The 27,284-nt window shown below is 38.5% G+C and overlaps 2 protein-coding genes across 2 annotated transcripts; both read left to right on the top strand.

The window, feature by feature from the left end:
• Positions 1 to 7,043: 7,043 nt before the first annotated feature.
• LOC135770199 (C3a anaphylatoxin chemotactic receptor-like) lies at positions 7,044 to 12,795 on the top strand. The gene is made up of 3 exons (XM_065279935.1): positions 7,044 to 7,207; positions 7,370 to 7,524; positions 11,804 to 12,795. Exons 1-3 carry the CDS (start codon positions 7,044 to 7,046, stop codon positions 12,793 to 12,795), a joined length of 1,311 nt encoding a protein of 436 aa, XP_065136007.1.
• Positions 12,796 to 17,810: 5,015 nt separating this feature from the next.
• On the top strand, positions 17,811 to 24,789 carry LOC135770363 (C3a anaphylatoxin chemotactic receptor-like). Its single transcript, XM_065280067.1, has 2 exons — positions 17,811 to 18,137; positions 22,584 to 24,789. The coding sequence occupies exons 1-2, from the start codon at positions 18,134 to 18,136 to the stop codon at positions 23,684 to 23,686; spliced, it is 1,107 nt and encodes a 368-aa protein (XP_065136139.1). The 5' UTR covers positions 17,811 to 18,133; the 3' UTR covers positions 23,687 to 24,789.
• Positions 24,790 to 27,284: the final 2,495 nt, after the last annotated feature.

Here is a 27,284-nt window from a genome sequence, read left to right on the forward strand (position 1 = left end):
CAACGGACATAGAACTCCTGTTACTCTCAGACTCCTTTTCCAATGCTGGCACTTGTTCTGACTGAGGAATCGGGCGTAGATGAGCCCTGTTTCTGCGAATCACACCATCTTCTGTGCCAATCAGATAAGATCTTGGGGCTAAGGGCCGGGCTCTGTGACGACTGTTGTAGTACTTTTGTTGTTTTCTCCTTTCTTTTGTTTCATAGCACTTGAACCCTCTTATTCCTGGCCAGCCTGGAGACAACTTTTTCGGGAGCTGAGGTAAACTGGTGCGAATTTGCCTTCCCATAAGCAATTGTGCAGGTGAATATCCGTTCCCCAAAGGCGTGGAACGATACGTCAGGAGTGCTCTTTCCTTATCTCCCCCTCCTTTCCACAGACTTTTAACAGTACCCACTGCACGCTCCGCTTCTCCATTTGCTTGTGGAAACAATGGGCTACTTGTCACTAGGGATGCACCGAATCCAGGATTCGGATTCGGCCGAATACTGGGCTTTTTGACGGGGTTCGGGTTCGGCCGAATCCTAGATTTTTTTTCCACCGAACCGAATCTTAGGCTTGCGCTACGATGGTCGACGTCACGCGGCCGTTGATTACACACATCGGGTGCTGACGTGGAGATGAGCTTTTTCTTTCGGTGAGCTTTAGGGGCTGGACACACCAAAACTTTTAAACACGGCTGAAAATGCCTTGAGGACACCAAATGCCAGCTGTTTTTCAGCCGAGCGCTTGGTAGCTGTGATGCTTCAGCTGTGAGCCGGTTGGTTGCTGTGGTAATGTCCCGCCCCTCCTCCATTGTAATTGGACGGTCGTGTGAAAACTGACATTGACGAGCGGAGCTTCTCACTCAAAGTTAAATATTGTTTTCAGCGCGGAGCTGCTTGCTTATTGGAAAAACGAGCGTGTCGCAACGCATCGCTTTCATTATGCATAGGCTTATGGTAATTGTCAAAATAGTTTTCCAACTTGTCATCCTGGCATAATGTACAGTTAAAATTAAATAAAATAAAAAAAATACATGCTGTGGACGTTGTATAATTCATTAATGTGTTTTACTGTGTTAATGGAATAAGGATGCAAGTAGGATTCGGTAGTCGGTTTCGGATTCGGCCGAATCTTAAACGGTGGATTCGGGATTCGGCCGAACCTAAAAAATCTGGATTCGGTGCATCCCTACTTGTCACATGATGAAATCCATAGTCAGTTGCAAAATCCCGAAAGAGAACTGAACTGTACTGGGGTCCATTGTCCGACACTACAATCTCAGGAATGCCATGTCGACAAAACACCTCCTTCAGAGCGGATATGACTGTGTTTGATGTAGATACTTTAAGTCTTGCGACCTCAATGTACCGAGAAAAATAGTCAACGACAAGCAGATAGTTCTCTTTCTCCCAGAAGAAAAGATCAGTACCAATACGTTGCCAAGGTCGTTCTGGAATGGGCGTTGGCAGCAATGGCTCTTTCGACGCGTTCCTGTGTTGAGCACAGACACTACACCGTTCCACCAGCTGGCTAATATGTACTGAAATACCTGGCCACCACACCGATTGACATGCTCTGGCCCTGCACTTAACAATCCCTTGGTGACCCTCATGAAGAATTTTCAGCATCTCTTGCCACATGGATCTGGGTATGACAATCCTTTGTCCTTTCAAAAGGAGGTCTCCAGTTATGGAAAAATGCCCTCGTTCTTGCCAATATGACCAGAGCTCTTTCTGCAAATTACTTTTTTCTGGCCACCCAGACTGACACTATTGGCGGATTTTTCCACAGACTGAGTCTGCTTTTTGTTCTTCAACTATTTGTTTCAGCCTTATTTCTGTGGCCGGCAAGCCTTGTACAACTGAATCAACGAACACCTTCAGATCTGCCTCTTTCTCCATCTCCTCTTCTGAGAGTGTGCGCGTAACAGGTGCTCTTGACAGTACGTCAGCTGTGATCAGCTGTTTTCCAGGTACATGAATTATGTCATAATCATAGCGCATCAGTCTAAGACGAAATCTTAAGACACGTGGAGGGAGTTGGTCCAATGCTTTGGTGCTCAGCAAAGAAACTAGAGGCTTGTGATCCGTTTCAAGAGTGAACTTTAACCCTAACAGATAGGGAGAAAGGCGTTCGCAAGCCCAGGTCGCTGCTAATGCTTCCTTCTCGATCTGCGCGTAGTGTTTTTCTGCTTCTGACAACCCTCGAGAAATGTAGACCACCGGCTTCCATAATCCATTCTCAGGTTGTTTCTGGGTCAGCACTCCTCCTAAACCAAATGACGAAGCATCTGCTGACAGTCTTGTCTCATATTTTGGAGAATACTGGGCTAACACTGGTGTTGAGCTGAGCTCTTTCTTTAGTTTCTGAAAGGCCTCACACTGAGGTGTGTCCCAACACCATTCATTCTTTTCTGACAACAGATCTTTTAATGGACATGTGAATGAAGCCAGATGGGGCACAAATTTTCCCAGATAATTTGCCATGCCCATGACCCTCCTAACATCAGCTACACAGCTGGGCTCAGGCATATCCATTATTGCTCTCACCTTGCTCGGATCAGGTGCGATGCCATCTGAAGTAACGCTGTGTCCAACAAACATTATCTTGTCCTTGGCAAAAACACATTTCTCATTCAGTGTTAGGCCTTTTTCTTCAAGTCTGCTCAGAACCTGATGCAACCTTTCGTTATGTTGCTGTACGTTTTCCCCATACACCACAATATCATCTGCGTGACAGACAACTCCTGCACACCCCTCCAACATCTGCGTCATCCGGCGCTGGAAATGTTCCGGGGCCGAGGAAATTCCAAATGGTAAGCGGTTAAACGCGTACCGACCAAATGGCGTGATGAATGTGGTCAGGAGCGAACTTTCCTTTGTCAGGGGAATTTGCCAAAATCCTGACGTGGCATCAAGCTTCGTAAACACTTTAGCCCCTGCTAACATGCCCAGTGTATGATCGACTGCTGGTAAGATATGCCTCTCACGACGCACCCACTTGTTCAGGTGAGTTAAATCCACGCACAGTCTTATTTTTCCCTGAGCTTTGGGCACAACTACCAACCCCGCACACCATGGAGTCGGCTCTGTGACCTTGGATATCACTCCTATGGATTCCATACGTTGCAGTTCAATTTTTACTTTGTCACGCAGAGGGAGAGGAACTCTACGTGGAGAAGACAGTGCATAAGGTATCGCACCCTGCTCTAATTCAATCTTGTACGGCTCTTTCAGTTTCCCCAGGCCTTTAAACACAGCTGGATAGTTAGCGACAAAATCTTCTGTCTTAGTCTGCACTGTGTGTAAGCGTGTAATCAAATGCAAAGCTTCTATTGCTGGAAGTCCCAAGAGTGCTTTGGACAGTCCTTTCACAACATAAATGTCTTGTTTAGTTTGTTTATTTTTGATGTCCAGCACTCCCTGGAATAAACCCTGTACATCGAGGGCCTGGTTCCCAGGCCCATACAAGACTTTACTGAATGGAAAGAGTTTGCCATGAATATTCGTTGAAAAGCTGCTTTCTGGGATTGCAGTAACCGCTGCTCCTGTGTCCAGCTTAAACTCAGTGTTTTGACCATTTAATCTGACTAGTTCAATCCACTCACTTGTCTCGATTGAACTCACCTCTCCCAAGAAAGCAAAGTCTCTCATATCCTGCTCTTCTCTCTCCTGTGTGATATCATTAACCGTTCCAGCTGACCAACACTGCTTTGCAAAATGTCCCTTTTTGTGACATTTACGGCATTCCGCTTCACGTGCAGGGCATTCTCTCCAATTGTGTCTCTTTATATTTCCACATTTTCCACATCCAGTTGATTTTTTTTCCATTTTACTGGGTCCACTTTGTTTTTGCCATCTTACTTTCTTTTGTGACTGTTTTGGTTTTGAACTTAAAGCATGAACATCCCCTGCTACTTGTATTTCACGTGAACTTCCCCGCAGGATGGGCTGCTGTCTCTTCACAGCTTCACTTTGCCTCACTTTAGTCATAGCTTTTTCCAGGGTGAGCTCAGGATCAAGTTGCAAACTTTCAGACAATCTTGCATCCTGTATTCCAACAACAATTCTGTCTCTTATCAATTCGTCTCTTAATGCTCCAAATTCACAATGTTCAGCCAGTGCATGTACAGCAGTAATAAAAGCTTCTATACTCTCTCCTGCTTCTTGATTACGTCTGTTAAAACGTGCACGTTCAAAAATCACATTACGTTTGCTTACGCAATGTCGTGTGAATGCCGTTTTCACTGTCTCATATGACTTTTTCTCCGCCTCAGACAGGGGAAGAACATTCAGGATATCTTCAGCTTCGTCACCGATAGTATACATAAATGTATTCACTTGAAATTCTTGTGACTGCTTGTCCAGACCTGACGCAATTCTATAACGCTCAAAGCGTCGCATCCATTTGGCCCATTCACTAATATCACTGAAATCAAACTTGCCTGGTGGCATCAGTGACGGCAACATTTGTGGCACACTGGCTGCTTCATCATCCATTGTTGCCTCTTTTTATTTTTTTATCTTATTATTATTATTTATTTATTTTTCTTGCTGTTTCTCACCAGCTCAATCGCCCTCTTTTCTCCGTCTCTCGCGGTTCCTCTGATCTCCGCTTTTTCTTAGGGCTGGACCAGAAAATTCGAATATTCGAATATTCGTTCGGTGGGTTGACATTCGATTTTCAGTTTTGAGATTCGAATATATATATACAAATATTTTTCAGTGTTAATGCAGAGCTTTTGCCAAGCAGGAAGTGCGCTTCACACTCCCGCTCTGTAGGTGGCGCAGAGAGACCAACATCCATAGCCAACAGCCATCAAACTCCACCAGTAGAAGAAGAGATCGCCTCGAACGGAAAGCGCGCTTCCTGCTTTGGCATTCACGCTAATAGTGTTGTAAATAACGTTCAGTTTCTTGCAAAAACTGATTGATTTGCTTCACAAGACGTCAATATGTCACACGGAGATATGGGGGATTACTTTTGTATTGGATATATATGCTTTAGCTCTTAAAGTGTGCGGATCGGTTGACTTGCATGACGGAGCACTGGGGTTTCTGCAAAATATCTTCATTATTGTTCTGATGAAAAAAACATATTGGATGGTGTAAGTGTTATAAATAAACTTGATTTTGAAAGTATGCTACCGTTTTATTACAGTTTGTTGAACTTCGTTCATTTATTTTCGTTGTTTTATTTAAATAGCCTACCCTACGTTGTCAGTAATTACTGTGCTGCTAATTTCTGATACGGGAATGTTTGTTTGTTAGACAAATGTTGTTAGAAAATAGGCTACCTTATTAAAAGTATTGGTCTTGTGTTTTGTTTCACTAATGCTGTTCTCGCATGACGCATGACAGGCACGCCGCTTCCGGCTTGCGCTGTTCTGTAGTATTTTTAAAGTTTATTAATTCTAGAAGTGTCACATGTCCATTTTGCACGAAAAAAATGCACTACACTCCCTTGAGTTCGCAGCAACACATCTGCCACATAATAAAACTGTGGATAGACAGATACACACATACACACACACACACAGATTCCTGCCTTTATTAAAGAGAAAAAATATGTTCAGCCCCTCCTTCCGAAGCTTCGAATATTCGATTTTATTTCTACTAGAGCTTCGAAGCTCAAAAAATGGTATTCGGAACAGCCCTACTTTTTCTTGCGTCTTTTACGATCGCTTTAATCTCCGTATCCTCCACTTAACTGCGACATGCTCACACTCTCTCCCGAGAAGTTATAGTGGCATCGTAACTTACTGGTTGTTTTCAACTTCTGACACCATGTTAAGTTAGCTAGAAGCACGAGACGGAACACATGTGTCACATATCAAAACAACAACTTTACTTCCTGTTCGTTCATCATACACAAGTGTCCGGGTAACACCCAGACCGTAAACATATATTCCTTTTACGGAACACTCCAGGACTGATGTTGCCTACCCCTGGCCCTAGTGCATCCCAAATTGTTTAACATTAACATTTTTAATATAACACTATAGTTATTATGGCCTTTAGAAACATGTTTTAGAGGAGATAGGGTAGTGCACAAAAGGCCCCTGTGGTGCGGCCTAGGCTTTTTTCCATAATGAAATTTTTTCCTTACATTACTTTTACTTTTATACTTTAAGTAGTTTTGAAACCAGTACTTTTTCACTTTTACTTGAGTAAAAAGCTTGAGTTGATACTTCAACTTCTACAAAAGTCTTTTTTAACCCTAGTATCTATACTTCTACTTGAGTAATGAATATGAATACTTTTGACACCACTGGCTGCTCAACTACTTCCTTGTTTCAGGCTGAATCTAAATCTTTAAGTAAAGGCCATGCAACTGTTGCAGCTGTTCATACTGTTTCAGAATCATGTTTATCTAAAGTGAATCCTACCAATTTCAGTTTGGTTCAATAAAAAGCTAACAGTAAAATCTGCATTGCATCTGAGGGCTCTCATTCATTGGAAGCATGTTCTCATTTGGAGAATTTGACATACAGAGAAAAAATGAACATCTTGAAAGAAAACAGGTGGTGTTTTGGATGCTTAGAGCCTGGACATGTAAGCAGAGATTGTAGAAACCCATCGATTTGTGATGTTTGCAAACAAAGACATACGACCTTCTTCACATAGAATCAAAAGTTTAGCCATCACAACTACAAGTGAACATGCTCTTACGACTTTTGCAAGCTTGTGGTCAAACTGGGGCCGGAAATGAGGAGAGTGTGTTGTTTATAATTCCTGTACGAGTTAAGCAAAGGTATCAGGATTGTAAATTATATGCTTTTGTGCATCCTGGAAGCTCAGCTAGATTCTTATCTTATGAGAAAACTGAATCTTTCAGGAACAAAAAGCTCCATCCTGCTCCGTATTTTAGGCCAAGAAAGGTCTATAAAGACATTCATGGTGAGAGGTCTTCAAATTTCAAGCCTGGATGGACAAAACTTTGTGGATTCACCAGAGCTGTTTTCTAAAGAATCAATGCCTGTGAGACACTACGGTGGTGGGGCTGATCTCCAGAGGGGAGAAGTCCGCTTACAGAGATGAAGTGGAGCGGCTAACGACATGGTGTATGGCCAACAACCTCCTTCTCAACAGTTCAAAGAACTCATAATAGACTTCAGGAGAAAGAAGACCGAGATCCCACCCTTAATGATCAGCAGGGAGTGTGTGGAAAGGGTGGCAGACTTCCACTTCCTGGGAATCCACAGAGGAGAGTCTATCCTCTAGTGTGAACACCTCTGTGCTGCTGAAGAAGGCCCAGCAGAGACTGTACTTCCTGAGAATACTTAGGAGGAATAACATCACACAAAGAATGCTGGTGTCCTTCTACAGTACCAAGCCTCCATTGAAAGTATATTTACAAATTGCATAGGCATCTGGTACTTCAGCTGTACAGCGGCTCAGAGGAGCACTCTAAAGGGTCATAAACACCACACAAAAGATTGTGACCTACACAGCTCCCGCTGTCACAAAAGAGCACAGAACATTATAAAAGACGCATCACACCCCGGCCCCAGTTTGAACTGTTACCTTCAGGCAGACGGTACAGACAAATCAATACAAGGACAAATAGACAGTTTTTATTCCTAGTATTGATGAAAAATTTGAACTCTTGATTGGTGTCAATGCATCAAATCTCATGGAGCCATTGGAAATCATTAACAGCCAATGCAGGGGACCCTATGCTGTCAAGACCCTATTGGTGACCGGCCCTTAAGAGGTGGTAATGATGAAAAGAAAAGATTGGCTCTCCAGTTGTCACTGCTAAAAGGATCTCAGTTGCCAAATTGAAGTTAATTGCCCAATATAATCATGACTTCAATGAGAAAATTTTAGAGGAAGATGCCTTCATGTCAAGGCTTAAAGGAAAGCCACTACAGTTTTACTGCACTGTTAAAAAAAATTGCACATAATTTTCAAAGTAATTTCCACTTTGATGGTTTTATTTTGACTAGTGATGAGTTGTTGCAACTTATAAAATAAAGTGAAAATAACTTAACTCTTTCCCCGCCATTGACGAGATATCTCGTCAATTAATAGAAAACGCTTCGCCACCAATGACGAGATTTTCCGTCTTTCCGCAATACCGCTATTATCCACCAGGTGGCATAATCCGCAACTTTTTAAACCCGGAAGTATTGCCCTATGGCAAGCGGCTGCATGTCCGTGTCTGTTTTAAAGATCGCTCTGAATGGGATCTCTATGAAAAGTCAGTCACAACAATGAAATTATCTCTGCTTTTTGCTCAAAATTGGGTGTTTTTGCAGAAACCTACCCATATTCAAAAGCTGATTACAAAAGAACCACTGAAGGTAGAATGAAATGTTTTTTTTTTTTTTTTGAAAGCAGAGGGTCTGTTCTTTTATTTGGTATATTGTATGTTTATATATTTAAAGAAGAACATTTTCTGGGAGGCATTAAACTTTGGTGAAAATCATGAAAAACGCTGGCGCTGGCTGGCAACTTTTTTAAAAACGCTGGCGGTGAAAGAGTTAAGCTAATTCAACTTTATTTTATAAGTTTCAGCAAATCGTGGTCAAGATAAAAAAGTTGAAATGTCTTGTAAATCCAATTAAGTGCAAAAAAGGTATACAGTGTGAATTTTCACTTATAAAAACTGAAGTTAAGTGATTTCAACTTGTTTTTTATCAACTTATCACTTAAAAATCACAAAAATTGAAATAGCAAATTGGAATGACTTCTAAAGCTCGATTAGTTGTGCGCAAGCTCTACGCCGTATGTTATCCGTAGCCTGATTATCCGTAGCCGTAGGTTATCCATAGCCTGATTGGTCTGTTCGCCGTAGGACTTACACACAACTATAACGAGCCCATGAAGTCAATTCCGTTTTACTACTTAAGGGCTTGTTATAGTTGTGTGTAGGAAAAGTTGTGTATAGTTGTGTGTAGGAAAAGTTGTGTATAGTTGTGTGTAGGAAAAGTTGTGTATAGTTGTGTGTAGGAAAAGTTGTGTATAGTTGTGCGTAGGAAGAGTTGTGTATAGGTGTGCAAACGGAAATAACTATTACGCAGATTTTTACCTGATGGGAGGGGTTCTAGTTCAATCACAGCGCTTGCGGTCCGTGTAGAACTGGCGCACTGTAAAAAATTTGGTGAGTTGCATGTCAGGCTACGCAGAGGCTACAGATAACCTACGGCGTAGCTACGTTGTAGACCTTACGCATGACTATAAATAGGGTAGAAAATTTTTTCACTGTGTGCATAACAGTTGTTCCCAGGGTGCGATTTGCCGGGGGGGATGCGTGGGATTTCCCCCTTTCTGGTCAATGTATCCCTGCCTCTGCTTAATTATTTTTATCCCCGGTGGGGATAAATTTATCCCCCCCCAAAGTGATCAGTGCTACTACACTAGTGGAAAGACGGATCACAAAACTTATCACGGATCCGTGGTATGATTAAAGTCAATTTTGTTTCACAGTGCGCTACTTTGGCTGGCTCTGATTCAGCTGCCGCGCAGCCTCTCTGTATTTACCACTCTGCAGACTTGCTCAATGTCCCGCCCACGGCACTGTCTGATTGGTTACAGACCCGGTTACACCTCACGAGTAAAAGCCTATCAACACTTGCGAGATGGTTATGGAGCTGTGTGTCGAAACGATGGAAGGCAGCATATTCAGCCGCATATGAATAAAGCGGGAATAAACATAACAATCTGATGATCTGTTTATGATGACAAGCAGAGTTAGTGTCCCAGTCACACCACTGAGAATGGCAGAAGTGACACATGATAAATGCAGATGAGGCGTTTAGCGAGGCGCGGGCGCGTCCAGTTTGCGCAAATGAGGCTAATTGACTAACACATAATGCATCCGTCTTTTATATAATTTCACTGTAGCTCAGCATCGCGGTGTAAAGTTAATGATATTACTTTAAAAGCAGCAGTAAAGCTGTTTCTACTGTAATGGTTTAACTTTGCAATCAATACATTGTTCATATTTATGTTTAAGTTGACACTGTGTTGTGCCATATAGTTTTGCCATTCAAGATTTAATTCTTGCGTGTTTTTTCGTTGTGCATGATCACAGTTCATATGTGTGGGGAAAGATAAGCTATTAGAATAAAAATATTGCGTTAGGCTGCTTCATGAGTTAATAAGAAAAAAGATTTTACAATTCCTGCAAATGCAGTGATGAGTTCATGTTCTCATGATTTATTTTTATGAATTAAAATGTTTTGAAATGTGCTGTGGACAGAGACGCAATATGTCAAGAATTATAAAAAATCGTCAATAAGCTCATAATTTGCGCTAAAATAGTCTAAATGTTTAGTTTTAAAACCATTTTAAAAAGCTGGTTATATTTTGATGTTTCTGCGCATGTTCAGCACACAGTGAGGTTCGTGTTTGTTCCGATCAGAGCTCGTGAGTGGAGAGCGCATTTCTGAATGTTAGAAATATTTTAATTAGAAATATATAAAAAAAATAATAATAATATTATAATGGATTTTTGTTAGGTCGGACAATGATTACCAAATTTCTCTCTCATATTTCTCTTCATAACCACTGAAAACAGTCAAAAAAGTTAAAACTAGTGGTGGGTACAAAATGACTCATGACGAAATATGGTGGGTACCCACCGTTGCCGAAATCGACGCCTATGAAAACACCCCCCCCCCCTCTGTTTTTTTTCACAAATCGCACCCTGGTTGTTCCTACTGAAATGTTTTTTTATGACATTGCAATTTAAAAAAAGCATTTTGAAATATCCTGTAACACCAAGTATGTCATGTACAAGTACATTTATATGAATAAGTTTTTAGCCTATTTTAGTTCATATTCATAGTTTCTCAGAATAGCACAGATAAGTACATAGAAGTTCTTATACTACCTTAAGAAGTGCTAAAGAAGAATTTTAGCATATTAAGTACAAAATTAATATGTGAAAATAAAGCACTTATGGAAGTGCTAAGGCACCGCCTCAAACCTCCACCTTCATTAAAATAAAAACATCAAATATTATTGGATCTTTTGGCCAAAATGTATTTCTTTTGTTTTGATATTAATGTTGTCTGTTGTTGAAGATGATTTGGAAATAGATTTTTACAGCAACATTTATCTTCCTATAAAATCATATCTCCGCCCCTAAACTCCTGTTTGCATAAGAGGAAACAGGCAAAAAATTGTTGATACAGAGACATTGCTGTGGGCTTTGACAACATCTATCTGTACATTACCTGAAGACAGAAGAGAAAAAATAATGACAAAGAAAATGGGTAAGAATTTACATGTATGCTATACACTCTTCAAAATAAAGGTGCTTGAAAGATTCTTCACAGCAATGTCATAGAAGAACCACTTTTTTGTTAAAGGTTTTTAAAAAAAAAAAAAAACATTTATTTCATACCTTTTTATTAATATCTAAAAAAATTATTATTATTAAATATATTATTAAATATTTTTTTTACCTCAAAGAACCTTTTGTGAAACAGAAAGGCTCTTCATATGTTAAAGGTTCTCCTACAGCATTATGAAGCGCCTTCATTTTGCAGGGTAGTTGTATATTTCCAAATTTCCAAATTCCTCATATAATGTAGGAAATTCATTTTGTTTTAAAGATTGTTAGTGTAAAAAGACTAGTTAGCACTGAATAGAGCCAAAAGGGCTGAAACATTTTTGACCCAACGCTGGTTTGAAAATAACCCAGCATTTTGAGTGTAATATGGATAAAGTAAAATGTATACCGTGTATATATATATATATATATATATATATATATATATATATATTATATGAAATAGAATAATATACACACTGAATGTATTGTGCCATAATCAACATTGTTAATTTATCTTTTCTTTCTGCAGAGGGCACACCTTTGGGACCTCTTAACCACACTAATGACACAGCATACACAAAGCCAAATATTGAAATCTTTAAGATGTGCATTTATTTTGTTATCTTGGCCATAGGTGTCATTGGAAATGGACTTGTCATCTTTGTGACCGGCTACAAAATGAAGAGGACAGTCAACTCCATTTGGTTTCTCAACTTGGCAATTGCAGACATCCTTTACATTTTGTTCTTGGTTTGCAAAGTGTTTGTGATTTTTTCAAACTACACCTGGCCATTTGGTAACTTCATGTGTAAATGTGTTTTCTTTGCGAGGAATTTAAATATGTCTGCAAGTGTTTTCTTTCTGACAGTTATCAGTGTGGATCGATGTCTGTGCACATGGTTTGTTGTTTGGGCTCAGAACAAACGAATTTTAGTCAAAGCCAGAATCATCAGTGTATTTGTGTGGATTTTAGCCATCTGCTGCAGCATCCCTTCTATCTATATCTCTCACTGGATATGGACATATAAGGGAATTAAATGTGTCTACACTGTTGACAAAGAAACAGTCACAGCCAAGTTTGTGGTGGGATTTCTAATTCCATTCTTAATCATTGTATCTTCATACATAGCTATAAGTGTTCGGGTGAAACGTATGAAAAGAGGAAAGCAGCTTCGGCCTTACCGGATCATATCTGTGATTCTGGCTTTTTTCATATGCTGCTTTCCTTATCATGTACATAGTTTGTGTTTAATAAATGCAGTGAAGTATAACTGGAGTTCCGCTAGAGAGAAACTTAATGCTGCATTTCCTTTTGTAGACTGTCTGGTTTATGTAAACAGTTGTCTGAACCCCATTCTCTATGTGTTCATGTGTGATGAGTATAAGAAGAAACTTAAAAAGTCTCTCTTGCTGGTGTTTGAGGGGGCTTTTACTGAAGAGCATTTGAGATCAACTCCACTTCCTCAAAACTCTCAGTGTCAGCAGGTACTACGTGTTCAGACAGAAGAAACAACCATCTGATTTAAGCTTTTGGCTTCAGTCGTTGGATGATTGGAGATATACATTTGTAATTTGGAGATAACGATTTCTCAATTATTCCTCCTAAATTTCTCCTATGTGAAAGTCTCACTCCAAACTCTTGCCAACAGCTCAATATATCGATGAAGAGGAAGTGAAGATTCAAAATCTCTTACTTAGATTAATCCTGTAATTGTGACTTCTTCACTGAATGTTTAATCAGGTTTTGTTTTATGCAGTCATGTTTTAATGTTGTTAATGCAAATGGTATCTCTGTTATCGTCTGAATCATTATGATTGAAAACCTTTTTATTATGCTAAATTGTTTATGCTTTACACCAGGAGTGGGGAACCCTGGGTCCTGGAGGGCCACTATCCTGCAGAGTTTAGTTCCAACCCTAATCAAACTGAATTTCATTTCCAAGTAATCGTGAAGATCTTATTTGATTTTTCAGGTGTGTTTAATTAGGGTTGGAATTAAACTCCCCAGGACAGTGGCCCTCCAGGAACAGGGTTCCCCACCCCTGCTCAACACCTTATTGTAAAAATAATTAGGGTACAACCTCAAACCTCTTCATTTACCGTGGTAAAACAGAGCAAACATAAATCAGGTTGAACATATAATTTAAATAACAGATATGTGTAGTTAGGCATGGGCTGGTTACCAGTTTCAAAGTATTACGAGGTTTTAAAAAGTCAAGTTTTTTTTTTTTAAGAATATTATAATTTAAAGTCTTCATTTTTTCCTGGCATACATGTTGTATTTTGCTTAAAAATTAAATGTTTTGTGTCAAGTTGAAAAGTTGTTTGTATACCAGTGGCGTTACTAGACATAAAGCCCACCATTTTTTCAAAGCCTGCTGCGTGTAAGAAGTGTGCATCCCTTTTATACAAATGTCCTTTGCTTAACCCACTACTCCTACACTACAAGAAGTATTGGGAAAGATAAACATGTATGTATTTAAAAATATTAATATAAATATTAAGTATCAACTTCACCATACTTAAAGGCACACCATGGAACCATTCAGTGCTAGACATGTATTTTTCACGTTTAGCGCCCCTAGAGGCCACAAGCGCCGCAGCACTGTCGCAAAGGAAAAGAAGACAACTCTTTAGATAAAAAAGTGTGCCTTCCAGCATGTCATTTGTCATATAATAGAATTTCATGAGTTTTATTTTCATCTAACGCCAAAAAAAATCGCATAGCTCACGTTTATAAGCCAGTTGTAACGGTGGTCGCTTGGTTAAAGTTTATATTTAAAAAAATATTGCCCTAAAGGGGAATCAAACCCAGATCGCCGGGTCGTAAGTCCATGACGTTACCACAGGGCCACAATGTTATATGATATAAGTTTCTCTCTAAGCTCTCCAAGTAGCCTCCAGTAAAATTCACGTAAAAAATAGTGTTCGGGCGCCAGACAGGACTTATATATGCAAGCATTATTACATTACTTACTAGTACAAAAGCATGACGGCCAATTTAGCATCGCTCAGAAACCCCTCCTCCACCTTTAGTTCATGCCAGCGAGGGAACGCTGGACCAATATAATTGGTCCTCGTCCTTCTTTTTATTCTGTCATTCTCCCCTTTTCTTTTTCTGGTCTCCTCCGACAAAACCTTGGGTTTCTTTTTCTTAGTTCTTTCTCTGCTTCGGCCATGACAAAAACATCAGGAAAATAAATAGTTGCGCTCTCACGTCCGAATTTGAGGAAGTGGAGAAAGTGACGTATGCCGTAAAGCAGATTTTTGTAGTTTTTTGTTTTGTGCTCAGGTTACTCCCCGAAACCCCAAGTTTAAAAGTATGAGTAAAAACGATACAGACCCCGTCAGGCTATGGTGGACATGCCATTCAACCTATTTTAAGTGGATGTACCATCACAAGAGTCTTGAAAATATATAATGAAGGTTGAAAAACTTCAAAGTGTCACTTTAAAGGAACAGAATGTAGGATTGTGGCCGAAACTGGTATTGCAATCACAAAACTGGTGGCCAATACACAAAATGACACCTTCACTAAAATAAAAACATCAAATATTATTGGATCTTCATCAGTTGAGGGCTGCAACTCCACTTTTTAAATGACAATATCCTAGCCAGACCACTGTTGTCAGTGATATAAGTATTTGATATTTGAAATGAAAATGATTTCTTAATGTCTAGTGACATAAAAGGGCCATTTTATGATTAATTGATATACATTTCTTACATATATAAGAAATGACATGCGCAGTGGGAACCGCCTGTGACGTGAACCGTGAAGGGGTCTATTAAGTAGAAGAACAAGCTTTTAATTTTAGTGTAGTTCTTCATTTCTATAGATATAAATTTGTAATTTGGAGATTAAACACTTCCCCATCAGACAAACAGTCTGTTCCAACCTAAACTATTGCCATTTATTGAGTCAATGTCAGGCTGGTCAAGGTATTCAAACAAAGCAATGAATTCATGAGGAACAAGTGGAGAATCAATCTACATATACTTAACTTAGGTCACTAATTAACTCTGTATTAGTGACCTACTCACTTAATGCACCATACTGCACCCACACAAACTACTTCGATTGTAATGTTTTGACAGTAAAGCATTTGCTACTTCATCTAATTTAGATTACATCTGTTCAATCATCCCATTTTTTTACTTTCCCATGAAAGATGGCCATTGTGCCTAAACGCTGGCCCTTCTTCATACAATAAGAGAGATTTAAAGAAAGTGTCTTTGTTTTATGGCAGTGTCAGAAATTCTGCATCATCCTACAACAAAAATAATATGTTTACAAAAAGTGATTTTGGTCTTTATAGCTAATTTTCTTTATGAAAACTGTGAGTTTTTTTTTCCTAATTGTTGTTTAAATTATATTAAGCCCTAAAGTTCTGAATAATTAAGGGGGTGACCGCTTGAGTAATAGGTGGATTGCCGCTGCTGTCCACTCAGCTCCACCCACATTTGACCTATTTGGCCATTTTCTGTAATCCGGGAGTGCCACTGGGACGTGTTTGCCAAAATGGCTCCGCCCACTTTTGGCTTCAGATATGCTCTTTAGAAATCTACAGTTGACATCACATATATGTGCAATTTTTATACAGTCTATGGTTACAACGTAACATACATTTGAAAGAAAGAAAGTGTATGCACACTGGGACTACAGGGGAGGTCACACTACACGTTTGTTCCAATGACCGGAAACACATGCTCTTTTATATTTCGTTACATACCAAAGTTCAAGTCTGGTAAACTCTGACCTGCGAATGCGAGACATGTGACTATTATAAAACCGGTACGTCCCAGCGTGCAACCCATAAAATATAGTCACATAATTTTGTGAGTCTTTTCCGTGACCCTGACACGTTTTTCCGCATTTTGCGTGAAGTGATGTCATGTATTTCTGTTTCCGTGTGTGTCACGTATTGTATTTGTTAGGCTTCAGTCACACCAAAAGTGCTTTAAACGCTTGCAAACGCAAGGCGCGACGCACTGCCTTTTTTAAAAAAAAGAGCAGTGCGACGCGGCTTTTCATATTGCTAAGCAACCACCGAGTCAGCTGTCTTGTCAATCAAATATTGAAGCGTGAGCGCTCTTTTGCTGTTAACTGTCATATCAGCAGAAACTTTAAAAAGAGGACGCTTGCTCTGACCTTGTTTGAGGATGAGAGGTGCACAAACACGCAGGAGAGAGTGAGCGAGTGGAGTCCGGTTCTTCAAAGCAACTGTAAACTTCCCTCGCCACAACGTAAGGCCCGCCTCTCCCCTCATTCGATTGGACAATGGAAAGACACGAATGACGTCGGGCGCTTCTCCGCTCTCAGCGCTCCTTCAAAAACGCGTCCGCGGCAGGCGGCAAAAAACCGCAAGGCGCTCGGCGCGCATAAACAGCGCGCAAACGCGCCCTGTCCATAGAATATCATTCAAAAAAGGCGCCTGCAACTGCCATAAACGCTATTGGTGTGACTGGCCCCTTACTCAACTGTTTTGTCCTATTTTCTTACCATTGTCGCTTCACTTTAGGGTTAGATTTACATAAAATGACATCCTTACCCAAACCAAACTCTAACCCTAATGCAAGGCGACAATGGTTTAAAAATCATAAAAATATAAAAAATAAATCATGAAAAAAAGGTATAAACCGATATGTAAAGTGACATCCTAACGCAAACACCAAATCTAACCCTAAACCGAAGCGTCAATGCTTTGAAAATAGGACAAAACAGTTGAGTAACAAATACGTGACATTGACACGTAAACAGAAATATGTGACATGTTCACGCAAAAAAGGCGGAAAAACGTGTTAGTGTCACGGAAAAGACTCACAAAATTACGTGACTTTAGGTACATAATTTTGTGATACAGGGTTGCAGTGTGACATTTCTATTTGCTGAAAAGTAAAAATGAACGCAGCGCTCTCTGCCCATATTCACAGTAACGTAACGAAAAATATTTGCATGCTCAAAGTCCAATACAACCCTTAACGCAAATAAAGTGAAGACTGTTGCCAGGAAAATGCTGTGATTCTTAAGAAACACAAACATCAGAATACAACTCATCTTTGAATTTTAACATTTTTAATTAATAATTTGTCATTTAATGTTTACTCTTAATTTATTGAAATTAGTGACACATCGTTTGTTTAATTGTCATTAAGCGTAACTAAACACCGCCCTCTGGCAGTGAATTGTGGGAAATATCAGCCATTTGAGTGTGCATAGATTTACTTCAAATTTTCATATAAAATAGTAAACCATACAGGAACTTTATGAATACTCACACTACTATTTTTGGCATACTAATTTTGTTTTTTCGAATACTGCAGTATAGAAGTGCATCCCTATGCCGAACAGCAGGTGTCATCATCGTTTAGTCTGCATACATGTCTGTGTAATAAATCCATGTAATATTGTGTCACAATCTTATAAGATGGCATACATTGAACAGTATGTAGCAGGATTAAAGTCTTGATATGGTTAAATTTAGCACACTTTCTATGGAAAGTCTATGGTAGCCCGTTCAAAACACTTATTATACACCCTCGCATAGACTCCCTGGCAAACACGGCAGTAACGGATGTGTTAATTCTAGATGGCTCCCTTCAATGGTAATTACACACTCCGTAAACAACATTTATTTTTGATAAACAATGTTTTGGTGGCTTTATTTGATCAGACATGGGAAACTTTTTCTTGGCAGATGATATTCAAATGTCTTTCTACGGAAGCATATTTGTCTCTTTACATCATCACCCCACACCCCACCCCTATTCTGCCTTATAAAGGGAAATTGCAGAGACATGTTGTGGGCATTGACAACATCTACCTGCAGACACACAGTAGAAAATAAAGACAAAGAAAATGGGTAAGAATTTACATCTATGCTGTAATGTTATGTTTGCCAATGTATCCAATTAACTTATGTTTTAAAGATACCCAGAGTGAAAGTAACTTGGTTTACTTTTAGGTAAAATAAAAGTCATGCACTCATGGCACATTTTATTGATTTTGATCACAATGTGTGCACTGCAATTTAGATGCAATATAAAATTGTAAAAAGCGATCATGAAAAATGCAAGCTTTGAAACTGTACTCTCAAATGAAGTTGCATCGTTGAAATATTTCGGTGTTGATGAATTTCCAAAAAATGCAAAATTATCTACAAGCAGTATCAAGTTTTACAATGGAATAAAATCAACAAGAACCAAGGAATTGTCTGGTGTGTGAAACCACATACTTAAACTGTCTTTTTTATCTAAACGTTACATGCCTTTTTTCTAACAACTTATTTAAGTTAAAATGGGACAATTACATATTTTGCATGATATTGATATACATGATATACATTTCCAAAATTGTGCCATCACCCGTAATTCATGCAATATTTTTAATGCAACTTATTAATACGTTCGGCATGCGGTTTGTTGTATGTTGATTGATGAAGAAGATTGTGAACTCATATCACCTCTCTCGTCTAGACTCCCTGGACACTACAATAGGCTTACACCCGGCGCAATACAGCGCAATGTGCACGCAAGTTTCTTAGTTTCAACTAAACACAAATCTCATTTTCGCGTTTAGCACCACGTTGTTTAAAAAGCAAATGCATTTGTGCCCATGGGCGTTCTGGTCTGAAAACAAGGTGTGTTCAGGCGCATGTTGGCGCGTTGATATTTTTAAGCAATTAAATAGACTCCATTGACCAACTAAAATCTGTCTAAAGTCAATGGCGCAATATTGTTAATTGTAATATTGTTTAATGAGCGCGTTAGTAATATGCAGCTATAAACAGGATGACAACACGCATTTGCATATCACACACATGGATGCGCAGCAGCACATAAACGTTTTGAAGAGTGAGAAAGTAAAAGATTATTATTGAGTGTCTTGGACATAAATGAGAACTGATTATGAGACGTTAAAAGGCGTAAAGAGCTGCGTTACCTGTAGCCTAGTAAGTAATTAGATGTTTTGATTTAAACAAATACAAATAGATATTTTTTGAATGCTTTTTTAATGCTGCTACTCTACGCATTTATTGTATATGATGACTTTGTACCATGGATGTTGAGATGGGAACCTTTTTTAAGTAATGCTTTTCACTTATAGTGCTGAAACGTTTTGGCTCTCCACACGTTTGTAAAATCTTTATCTCCTGTTTGTTACAAATAAACAATTTTTAGAGTACAAACCTTTTCTTGCATATTTGTAAATTATTCTTAGAGATTACCCTGATCATGAAAGCTATCCTGCCATTTACAGCAATTAATGTTGGGGTTTTTGTCTGTGGGTTTTTTGATGTTATTATTTCCTTGTCATGCTTTGTTTTATTTTGCTTCTTGTTACCTGGGTTCCTTGTTTATTGCATTATGTCCTGTTTATTGATTGGTTTTGTCTTTGCTTATGATTTTGATTTACATTATGTCTTGTACTGTGTTGTATACCTTGTTTTGATCAGTGTCTTACCTGAGCTCCCTGTGTTAATTCTGTCTCCGCCTTGTCATTTGTTACTATGGTTATTCATTGTTTTTACGCTCCTCCCCTTGTTTGCTGTCTTGGTGATTCATTGTTTTCGTTTACCCATTGGACATTGTGTTGTTTAAATTCACTTCTGTTTCCCTTGTCTTGTACGGTTCATTTTAGCGTGTTTTACGTATGTCTCGGTGTCGCCCAGAGTTTTCGTGTTTTGTTTTGTTTGCATTCTCAAGTTGAATTAAATACTGCAATTGGATCCGCTATCTCCTGTCTTTTCTCTATTGTGTGCAGCACCCTGACAATTAAAGCTCGCAAATTTTACTTCCATGACTGAAAGAAAACGACTTTTAAAGGTTTAAAAAAAATAATTCATTACAAATGAAAACAACACAAATTTTAACATCAATCTTACACTGTTTCACGGTTCTTCTTCGTCCATTTAGTTTTTCTGTTTAAAAATTCCGCCATCTAAATAGGAAATCGGCATGGCGCGAGCGCAAATGACTTTTAAAGTGGATCAGAGTTGAGACTCTCATTGGTTTATTGCACGTTAAGCCCAAAACACGCCCGTTACGAGAATAGGAATTACCCGTTTAGGCTGTGCACTTGGCACACAAACCATTTTTTCCATCGTTAAATTAGCAAAAGTCGATTCGGACACGCCCTGTGTGATATTTTGCAGGCTCTTTATCACACAATCAAAAAACTAATGAGCCACCCTTTATACCTCCAGGTGATCACCTAAAGATCGCATGACAAACTACACCACAATAAACCAATAAACAAAAAGAAAAAAAATCCAGGGAAGAAAACAAACTTAATGAAACCACACAACAAGCAAAAGTCTCATTCGAAATGTAGAAAAGTTCCTGTAAATTCAATCTTGAAAATAGTTTCTATAAATGTTAGAAATGTACAGAGACTGGCCTTCTCAGCTACCGTAGTTGCAACTCTTGTGTCATCACAACAGTCAAGGCCGCCTTAATGCACGGGCTTACCTGGGCTGAAGCCCAGGGGCCTCCCAAGTTCAAGGGCCTCCCAAGTTTGCGTTCATGATGAGCTGAAAAGGTCATATTGTTTTGTAACTTGTCAGGTTTTCTGTCAATCACTCTAATTGCACGTTACATGGCTGCTGATTGGTCCGTTGTAACTTAACGTGAAATAAAATGTTAGACGTAACATATTTTTTATTCCGCGTGATGTAATTACGTGCACGTTGTCAACTTGACATTCCTGCATGTTAGACTGAGTGTGACAGAGAAACGGGAAATAATCCACCAACAAATGAAAGAGTAATTTCTGAAATTTCATAATAAGCACTGAGGTGCAGGTCTCTCTCTCTTTCGCGCGCGCGCTCGCTCGTTTGCTCTCTCTGTGCTCGTGCAGCTGTCTGAGTCTCTGGCATGCAGAAGTCTCTCCAAACGTGCACAAGAAACTGTGCCGCTAAATTAAGAAAGGAGTTCCCACACATAATGCTGTTAGTTGTTATAAAGTTTAAGTTTACTCGCGTTTATATCAGTGATGCGTGCGCAGCTGGAGCGATGTTTGACGCGACGTTAGCTCACAGTACACACATCTGTTGGTTTAGAAAGACGAGAAAGAGACGCAACGGTAAAGGTGCAAGTCTAAGAAAGTAAAGAGCGACTAGACCATCTCAAATGATCATCCCCTGATAGCACCATTATAATCTCATTATCTTAAGATCTTATATACAGGTATGTTCCCTGTCTGTCTTGTGCATATTCATACGTGGTCGTTTTACATGCTTATGTATGCATAAATACTAAATACAATGCATACTATATCTTCAATAGCCTACAAAATAAATAACTGATTAAAAAACAAGATTCTGTCTAAAGACTTATCTTTTGTTATCATTAATGCATTTAACAAGATTCTGTCTATAAAGACTTATCTTTTGTTATCATTAATGCATTTTCACTTTAAAACTAACTTTAACTTATTATATTTTTAAAACTGTGGTGAGCATTTAGTTGTGAGTGGCAATTTTCTGCAAATTTGTATTTTCCAAAAACTATATAAATATAAAGCTTATAAACATATATACTTTCACACATTTTGGTTTTATTATCACCACATGTTGCTGTGTGTGGTTGTTAAATAAAGTGTCTTGTGTTTATGCTCAAGTGGGCTCAGTGATATGTTAATAACAATATTATGGTGTTTTCTGGCTCAAAGAGGGAAAACTCACAGTTGTATGTCTCGAAAGAAACTAATGCATTTTGTGATGTACCTAGATATTACACTTAAAAAAAAATTAGACTATAAATCGAGGGGAAGGGGGGCCTACAAAACCTCTTAGCCCCGGGGCCTCACATTAGGTTAAGGCGGCCCTGACAACAGTGTTCAACGTATCACTGTTTCTGTTTAATAAACGTTGTGCAATGTTTTGTTGGGGCTGAATGCAGGTTCCAGTTGTATTTGAAAGTTGAGAGAGACGGTGGCTTTTCTCCGTGTTGTCGTGGTTTCAGCGCAGACATCAGAGAATGCTGCCTATTTTTCAAGATTTGGATTTTTTTGACATTTAATATTTGACCTTATAGGCACTTTAATAATGGCCTACACACCAAAAATATACAAAGAATGAATAAATAATAAAAGAAAAACTTTGTAAGAAATGGGTGAATGTCAAACTCTTCGTTCTATCCCATGGGGAATTAAAATTTCATTTAAAAAAAATTATATACACAATTGATACATGAAATACAAATAAGTCAGTCATTTGAAACCACCGTATGTATACTTCATTTGATTTTAAGCATATGCATAAAACACTGTATAATGTGCAAGTGATTTCTCTCTTTTCTTTTTGCAGTGGGCACAACTTTGAGACCTCAAAATCAGACAGAGAACACAACAAACATCAACACAGTGGAAAACCAAATCTTATCAAGCATCGATATCTTAAAGATCTGCATATATCTTGTCATCTTGATCATGGGTGTCATTGGAAATGGACTTGTCATCTTTGTGACCAGCTACAAAATGAAGACAACAGTCAACTCCGTTTGGTTTCTCAATTTGGCGATTGCAGACTTCATTTTCGTTTTCTGTTTGATTATCAACATAATTGTTACCTTCAACAATAAGGTTTGGCCCTTCAGCAACTTAATGTGTAAATTAACCTCGTTGGTCACAGTACTAAATATGTTTGCAAGCATTTTTTTGCTGACAGCTATCAGTCTGGACCGATGTCTGTGCACATGGTTGATTGTGTGGGTTCAGAACAAACGAACTCTTAACAAAGGCAGAATCATCTGTGTATTTGTGTGGATTTTATCCATCTGCTGCAGCATCCCTTTTGTCATCAATCGCTCGGTACAGGAATATAATGGATTGAAACACTGTGTCTATAAAAGCCAAAACCTGACAGATCTTGATGTATTATTGTCTCTGTTCACATACAGGTTTCTGGTTGGCTTTCTAATTCCCTTCTTGATCATTGCATCTTCATACATAGCTATTGGTGTGCGCGTGAAACGCCTTAAAATTGAAAAGCAGCTTCGGCCTTTGGGAGTCATTTTGTCTGTGATTCTGGCTTTCTTCATATGCTGGTTTCCTTTCCATGTTCAACAACTGTGTCACATAAGTGCAGTGAAGTATAACTGGAGTTACAGTGCTCATAAAACAATTAATTCTGCAGGACCTTTTATTCAGTGCCTGGCTTATCTAAACAGTTGTCTGAACCCCATTCTCTATGTGTTCATGTGTGATGAGTATAAGACAAAACTTAAAAAGTCTCTCCTGCTGGTGTTTGAGGCGGCCTTTTCAGAGGAGCATATGCGTTATCTGTCATCACGTCGTTCTACTTCATGCTATTCAGAGTCACTGGCAGGTGAATTTGGCAAGCAGACAAACGACACAACCATCTCCTCCTCTGGAAGTGGTCAGGGCAGAACAAGCAATTCAGTCTGGTGATGACCGAAAATATAAACTTGTAAACCGGAGATGAAGGTTTCTCAAATATTCCTCCATTCGGTCCCACCCCAAACTGTTGCCACTGGCTGAGTCAAAGTCGGACGGTTCGAGGAATCCAAAAAAAGAGCAATGAATGAGGAAATGTTTTTTAATTGCCTTGTTACACAAAACCTTTACATTATAACGCTGTTAGACTAATGTATCTTTTGTTGTCTTAAAAATGATCATAACAGAGGGAACTGATTATTTTCTGTTTTTAACATTTTGTGACTTTTTTATACACAAAGAGTTGTTTTATATTAAATTATGCCTTTGCCTTATTGAAACCTTTGCTATCACTGTAAAAATAGACAATCAGGATGTACAACATAACCATAACATAACAAATATATTTAACTTATTTACAATATTGAGCTGAATTGGTTAAATGAAGTTATTACACGCCCCTCTGGAATGTTTGATTGGCCAGTGATGACATTCCAAGGTTTGATATTCCCAGATAACATCCATCCAGTATTATCTGGGTTTTATTCCACATCTGGTACTGTGAGACATCGTGACAATTGCAGTTTAATTAAAAAAAAAAGTTATTGTCCATTAAGCTTATTTACCTCTATATTGCTGTTTTCATTGTCCTAAAAACAAGGAAATGTCTTCCTTGTGCTATGAAGTCCCTCCTTTAGAAATATGTAACGAGTTCTGATTGTGTAGTTTGTTTAGTGTGTTGTGATTCGACAGCAGCTTAGCTTAGCATTTGATACAAGTAAGCGATTATGCCATTTCATGAGACGTAAATAACACTGGTCCTGTTTATTATTCTTTCTTTCTTTTTTATTTATTTTACATACAGAAAAAAATCGTAAAGGTGTTTATTTACACAAATAGTCATAAAGGTGTTTATTTTCCATGCACAATAGTTTTAAAGGTGTTTGAAGGTGTTTCATGAAGTCAAATGTTCTGTTGGTTGTATTTTATTGTAATGTTTGTGAATGTTAAAAAACTGAAACAGCAAGTTCTCCTGGAACGGTGTTGTTTACCGCTTGAAAAATCCTTTATAACATATCAAATCAATATTTTGCATACACATACATATATTTACACATGTGGTGTAGTGTGATATCATATGATATCATACCAGTTGGTTGTTATTGTAAATAATCCCTTCAGGGTGCTACAAAAGCCCCTCTGCTTTGTGAAGGGGTCCTGATTTGATATGCAATAACAACTGTCTGGCTGTGTGTTATCTCTTACTTAACGAGACAAACAGACCCAGTCCCGGTAGATGTGAAAGTCGGCACACCTCTGATCTACTGGCTGTCCTTCAACGTTATGCCCAGCTGATACCTGACCAACGATCACCGGCAGAACCGCTTAATCTCCGCTAAATCTCCATTTCCGTTCTCCCAAGGGTTTTTCCCTCCTAGGACTTATTTTTCCTCGGATAAAAGCCCGGGGTTTTTTTTTCTCCTAGGGGGTTTTTCACCCCGGGGAGGCAGCCTTTTTGGGCTTTACCTAGCTTCCTCTTCTATACGTTGCTTTAGTAATACGTGCAATTATAATATTGAGTCATAGCCGCAGCAAATTTAACTGCTCATGCTATCATGTATTCTGTTGTGCTATCTGTCGTTTTCTGTGCTTTTCACTGCTTCTATTTATGTCAGCTGCTTTGAAACAATTGACTTTTGTGAAAAGCGCTATATAAATAAAATTGAATTGAATTGAATTAAACCATAAACATCTAGAGTCCAGCCTGATCTCACAAATTTCCATGGGATAGTCACTGAATTTTTGCTCATTTTTCATTGGCATTCTCACATATGGGTTACTCAACTGTTTTGTCCTATTTTCTTACCATTGTCGCTTCGGTTTAGGGTTAGATTTACATAAAATGACATCCTTACCCAAACCCAACTCTTAACCCAACGCCAGGCAACAATTGTTTTAAGTTTAGAAAATATAAAATAATAAATCAGAATTTTTTTATAAACCAATATTTAAAGTGACATACTAACGCAAACACCAAATCTAACCCTAAACCGAAGCGACAATGGTTTGAAAATAGGAAAAAGCAGTTTAGTAACCAATCTGTGAGAATGCCACAGAAAAATGAGCAAAAAATTCGGTGACTATCCCACGGAACTTTGTGAGATCACGTTGCAAGATTCAGGTAACAGGTTGAATAGTTTTTAGGGCTAAGAAGAGGGCAGCGCTGTACCTGTCTTTGTTATTCTAATGCGCACAATCATTTCTTGTTCTCTTTGTTTGCTCCCCTGACACACCCACTAGGTAGTTTTGATGGTTGTCATCACTAATTACCTTTCATGTGGAAAAATACAAATGTATTTTTTTCTTTTTTGAAAACGTATTCATTATTTTAAGGTAAATAAGGATGTTTTCATTGTGTACTAGGGGATAGTTCAGCAAAAAATACAAATGACCCCATGATTTACTCACCCTCAACTCATCTGAGAAACATATGTTCATCATCTTTCAGTTGAACACAATTTGAGTTATTTTAGTAATTGTCCTGGCTATTCCAATTTTTATAACAACATAAAACAGGGCCCATAACTTTCAGCTTGATGGTGAGTAAATTATGGGGTAATTTTTATTTTTCGGTTTATTTTGTTTAAATAAACTTTAATATATGAGGTATTTTGATGTGTACGTGTGTTTCAGTTCCTCATAAGTCTTTCTAGTTATAACTTGTTTGTCAGGGAAATCTTGCTTTGATAAAATGTACAGCTGAAATGCACTATTAGTTGCTATGGATAAAAGCGTCTGCCAAATGTGTACATGTAATACTTGGCCCTCCACTGACTGCATTGAATTGTTTCCTGACAGAGATCTACTGTAGCATTACTTACTTTTACTTCATAAAACAGTACTTATTTAGTTAATTTCCCTTTTTCTGGAAAGTTCCCTCCTCTCTTAATCTTATTTTACAGAGTGATAAGGTACTCTGTACCCGGGGAGTAAAGTAACATGCAGATCATTTATCTTTATCAACTCTGAGATCACAAAACTGAAGTTATTCATCTTTTTACATTGAAGACTCATAAATGTTTCGCTCTTTGTTACGGCTGTTTTCGCACTACTTTCCCAGTAAAAATTTAGCATTAAAATTAGTAGTGTTATTATAATAAAACTGATGAAAGTGTACTTATAGCTCTTATCTGTCACATCTGACCTGAGACACTAAAAGTATGTTTAAAGTATTTCTTACATGCATTTTAGTTTCATAAATGTTTGCTTTTAAATAAAAAACTCTTTCTTATTCCAGAGATAAGGATTTTGGCTCATCTGTTTTTGCGTGATTTTCATTTTGGGTTACATAAAAAAGATTCTGTAGAAATTACAGTAATACTGGCAGCTGGTTGCCAGTAACTTACTGTAGATTTTCCCCATATGAATGGGGCCTGAAACCAATCGGAGAAAATTGGAATCTATGCGTATTTGTCCTGCTAACATGTTCATGGGTCATATTCGCGGGACTGCTTTGAAACAATTAAACAATTGTGATAAGCGCTATATAAATAAAATTTAATTTAATTGAATATCCGATTGGTGCAACATGAGGGGAAAAAACGGAATTGAG

This window comes from Paramisgurnus dabryanus, chromosome 8 (assembly GCF_030506205.2).
Source record: "Paramisgurnus dabryanus chromosome 8, PD_genome_1.1, whole genome shotgun sequence".
Classification (NCBI taxonomy): domain Eukaryota; kingdom Metazoa; phylum Chordata; class Actinopteri; order Cypriniformes; family Cobitidae; genus Paramisgurnus; species Paramisgurnus dabryanus.

What these genes read in the sequence shown, in the direction of transcription:
- LOC135770199 (XM_065279935.1), top strand. Translation starts at nt 7,044, where the DNA reads ATGGTGTATGGCCAACAACCTCCTTCTCAACAGTTCAAAGAACTCATA. An exon ending in AGAGGAGAGTCTATCCTCTA is followed by an intron (nt 7,208 to 7,369) that starts GTGTGAACACCT and finishes CTGGTACTTCAG; the next exon opens with CTGTACAGCGGCTCAGAGGA. An exon ending in CTGTTACCTTCAGGCAGACG is followed by an intron (nt 7,525 to 11,803) that starts GTACAGACAAAT and finishes TTCTTTCTGCAG; the next exon opens with AGGGCACACCTTTGGGACCT.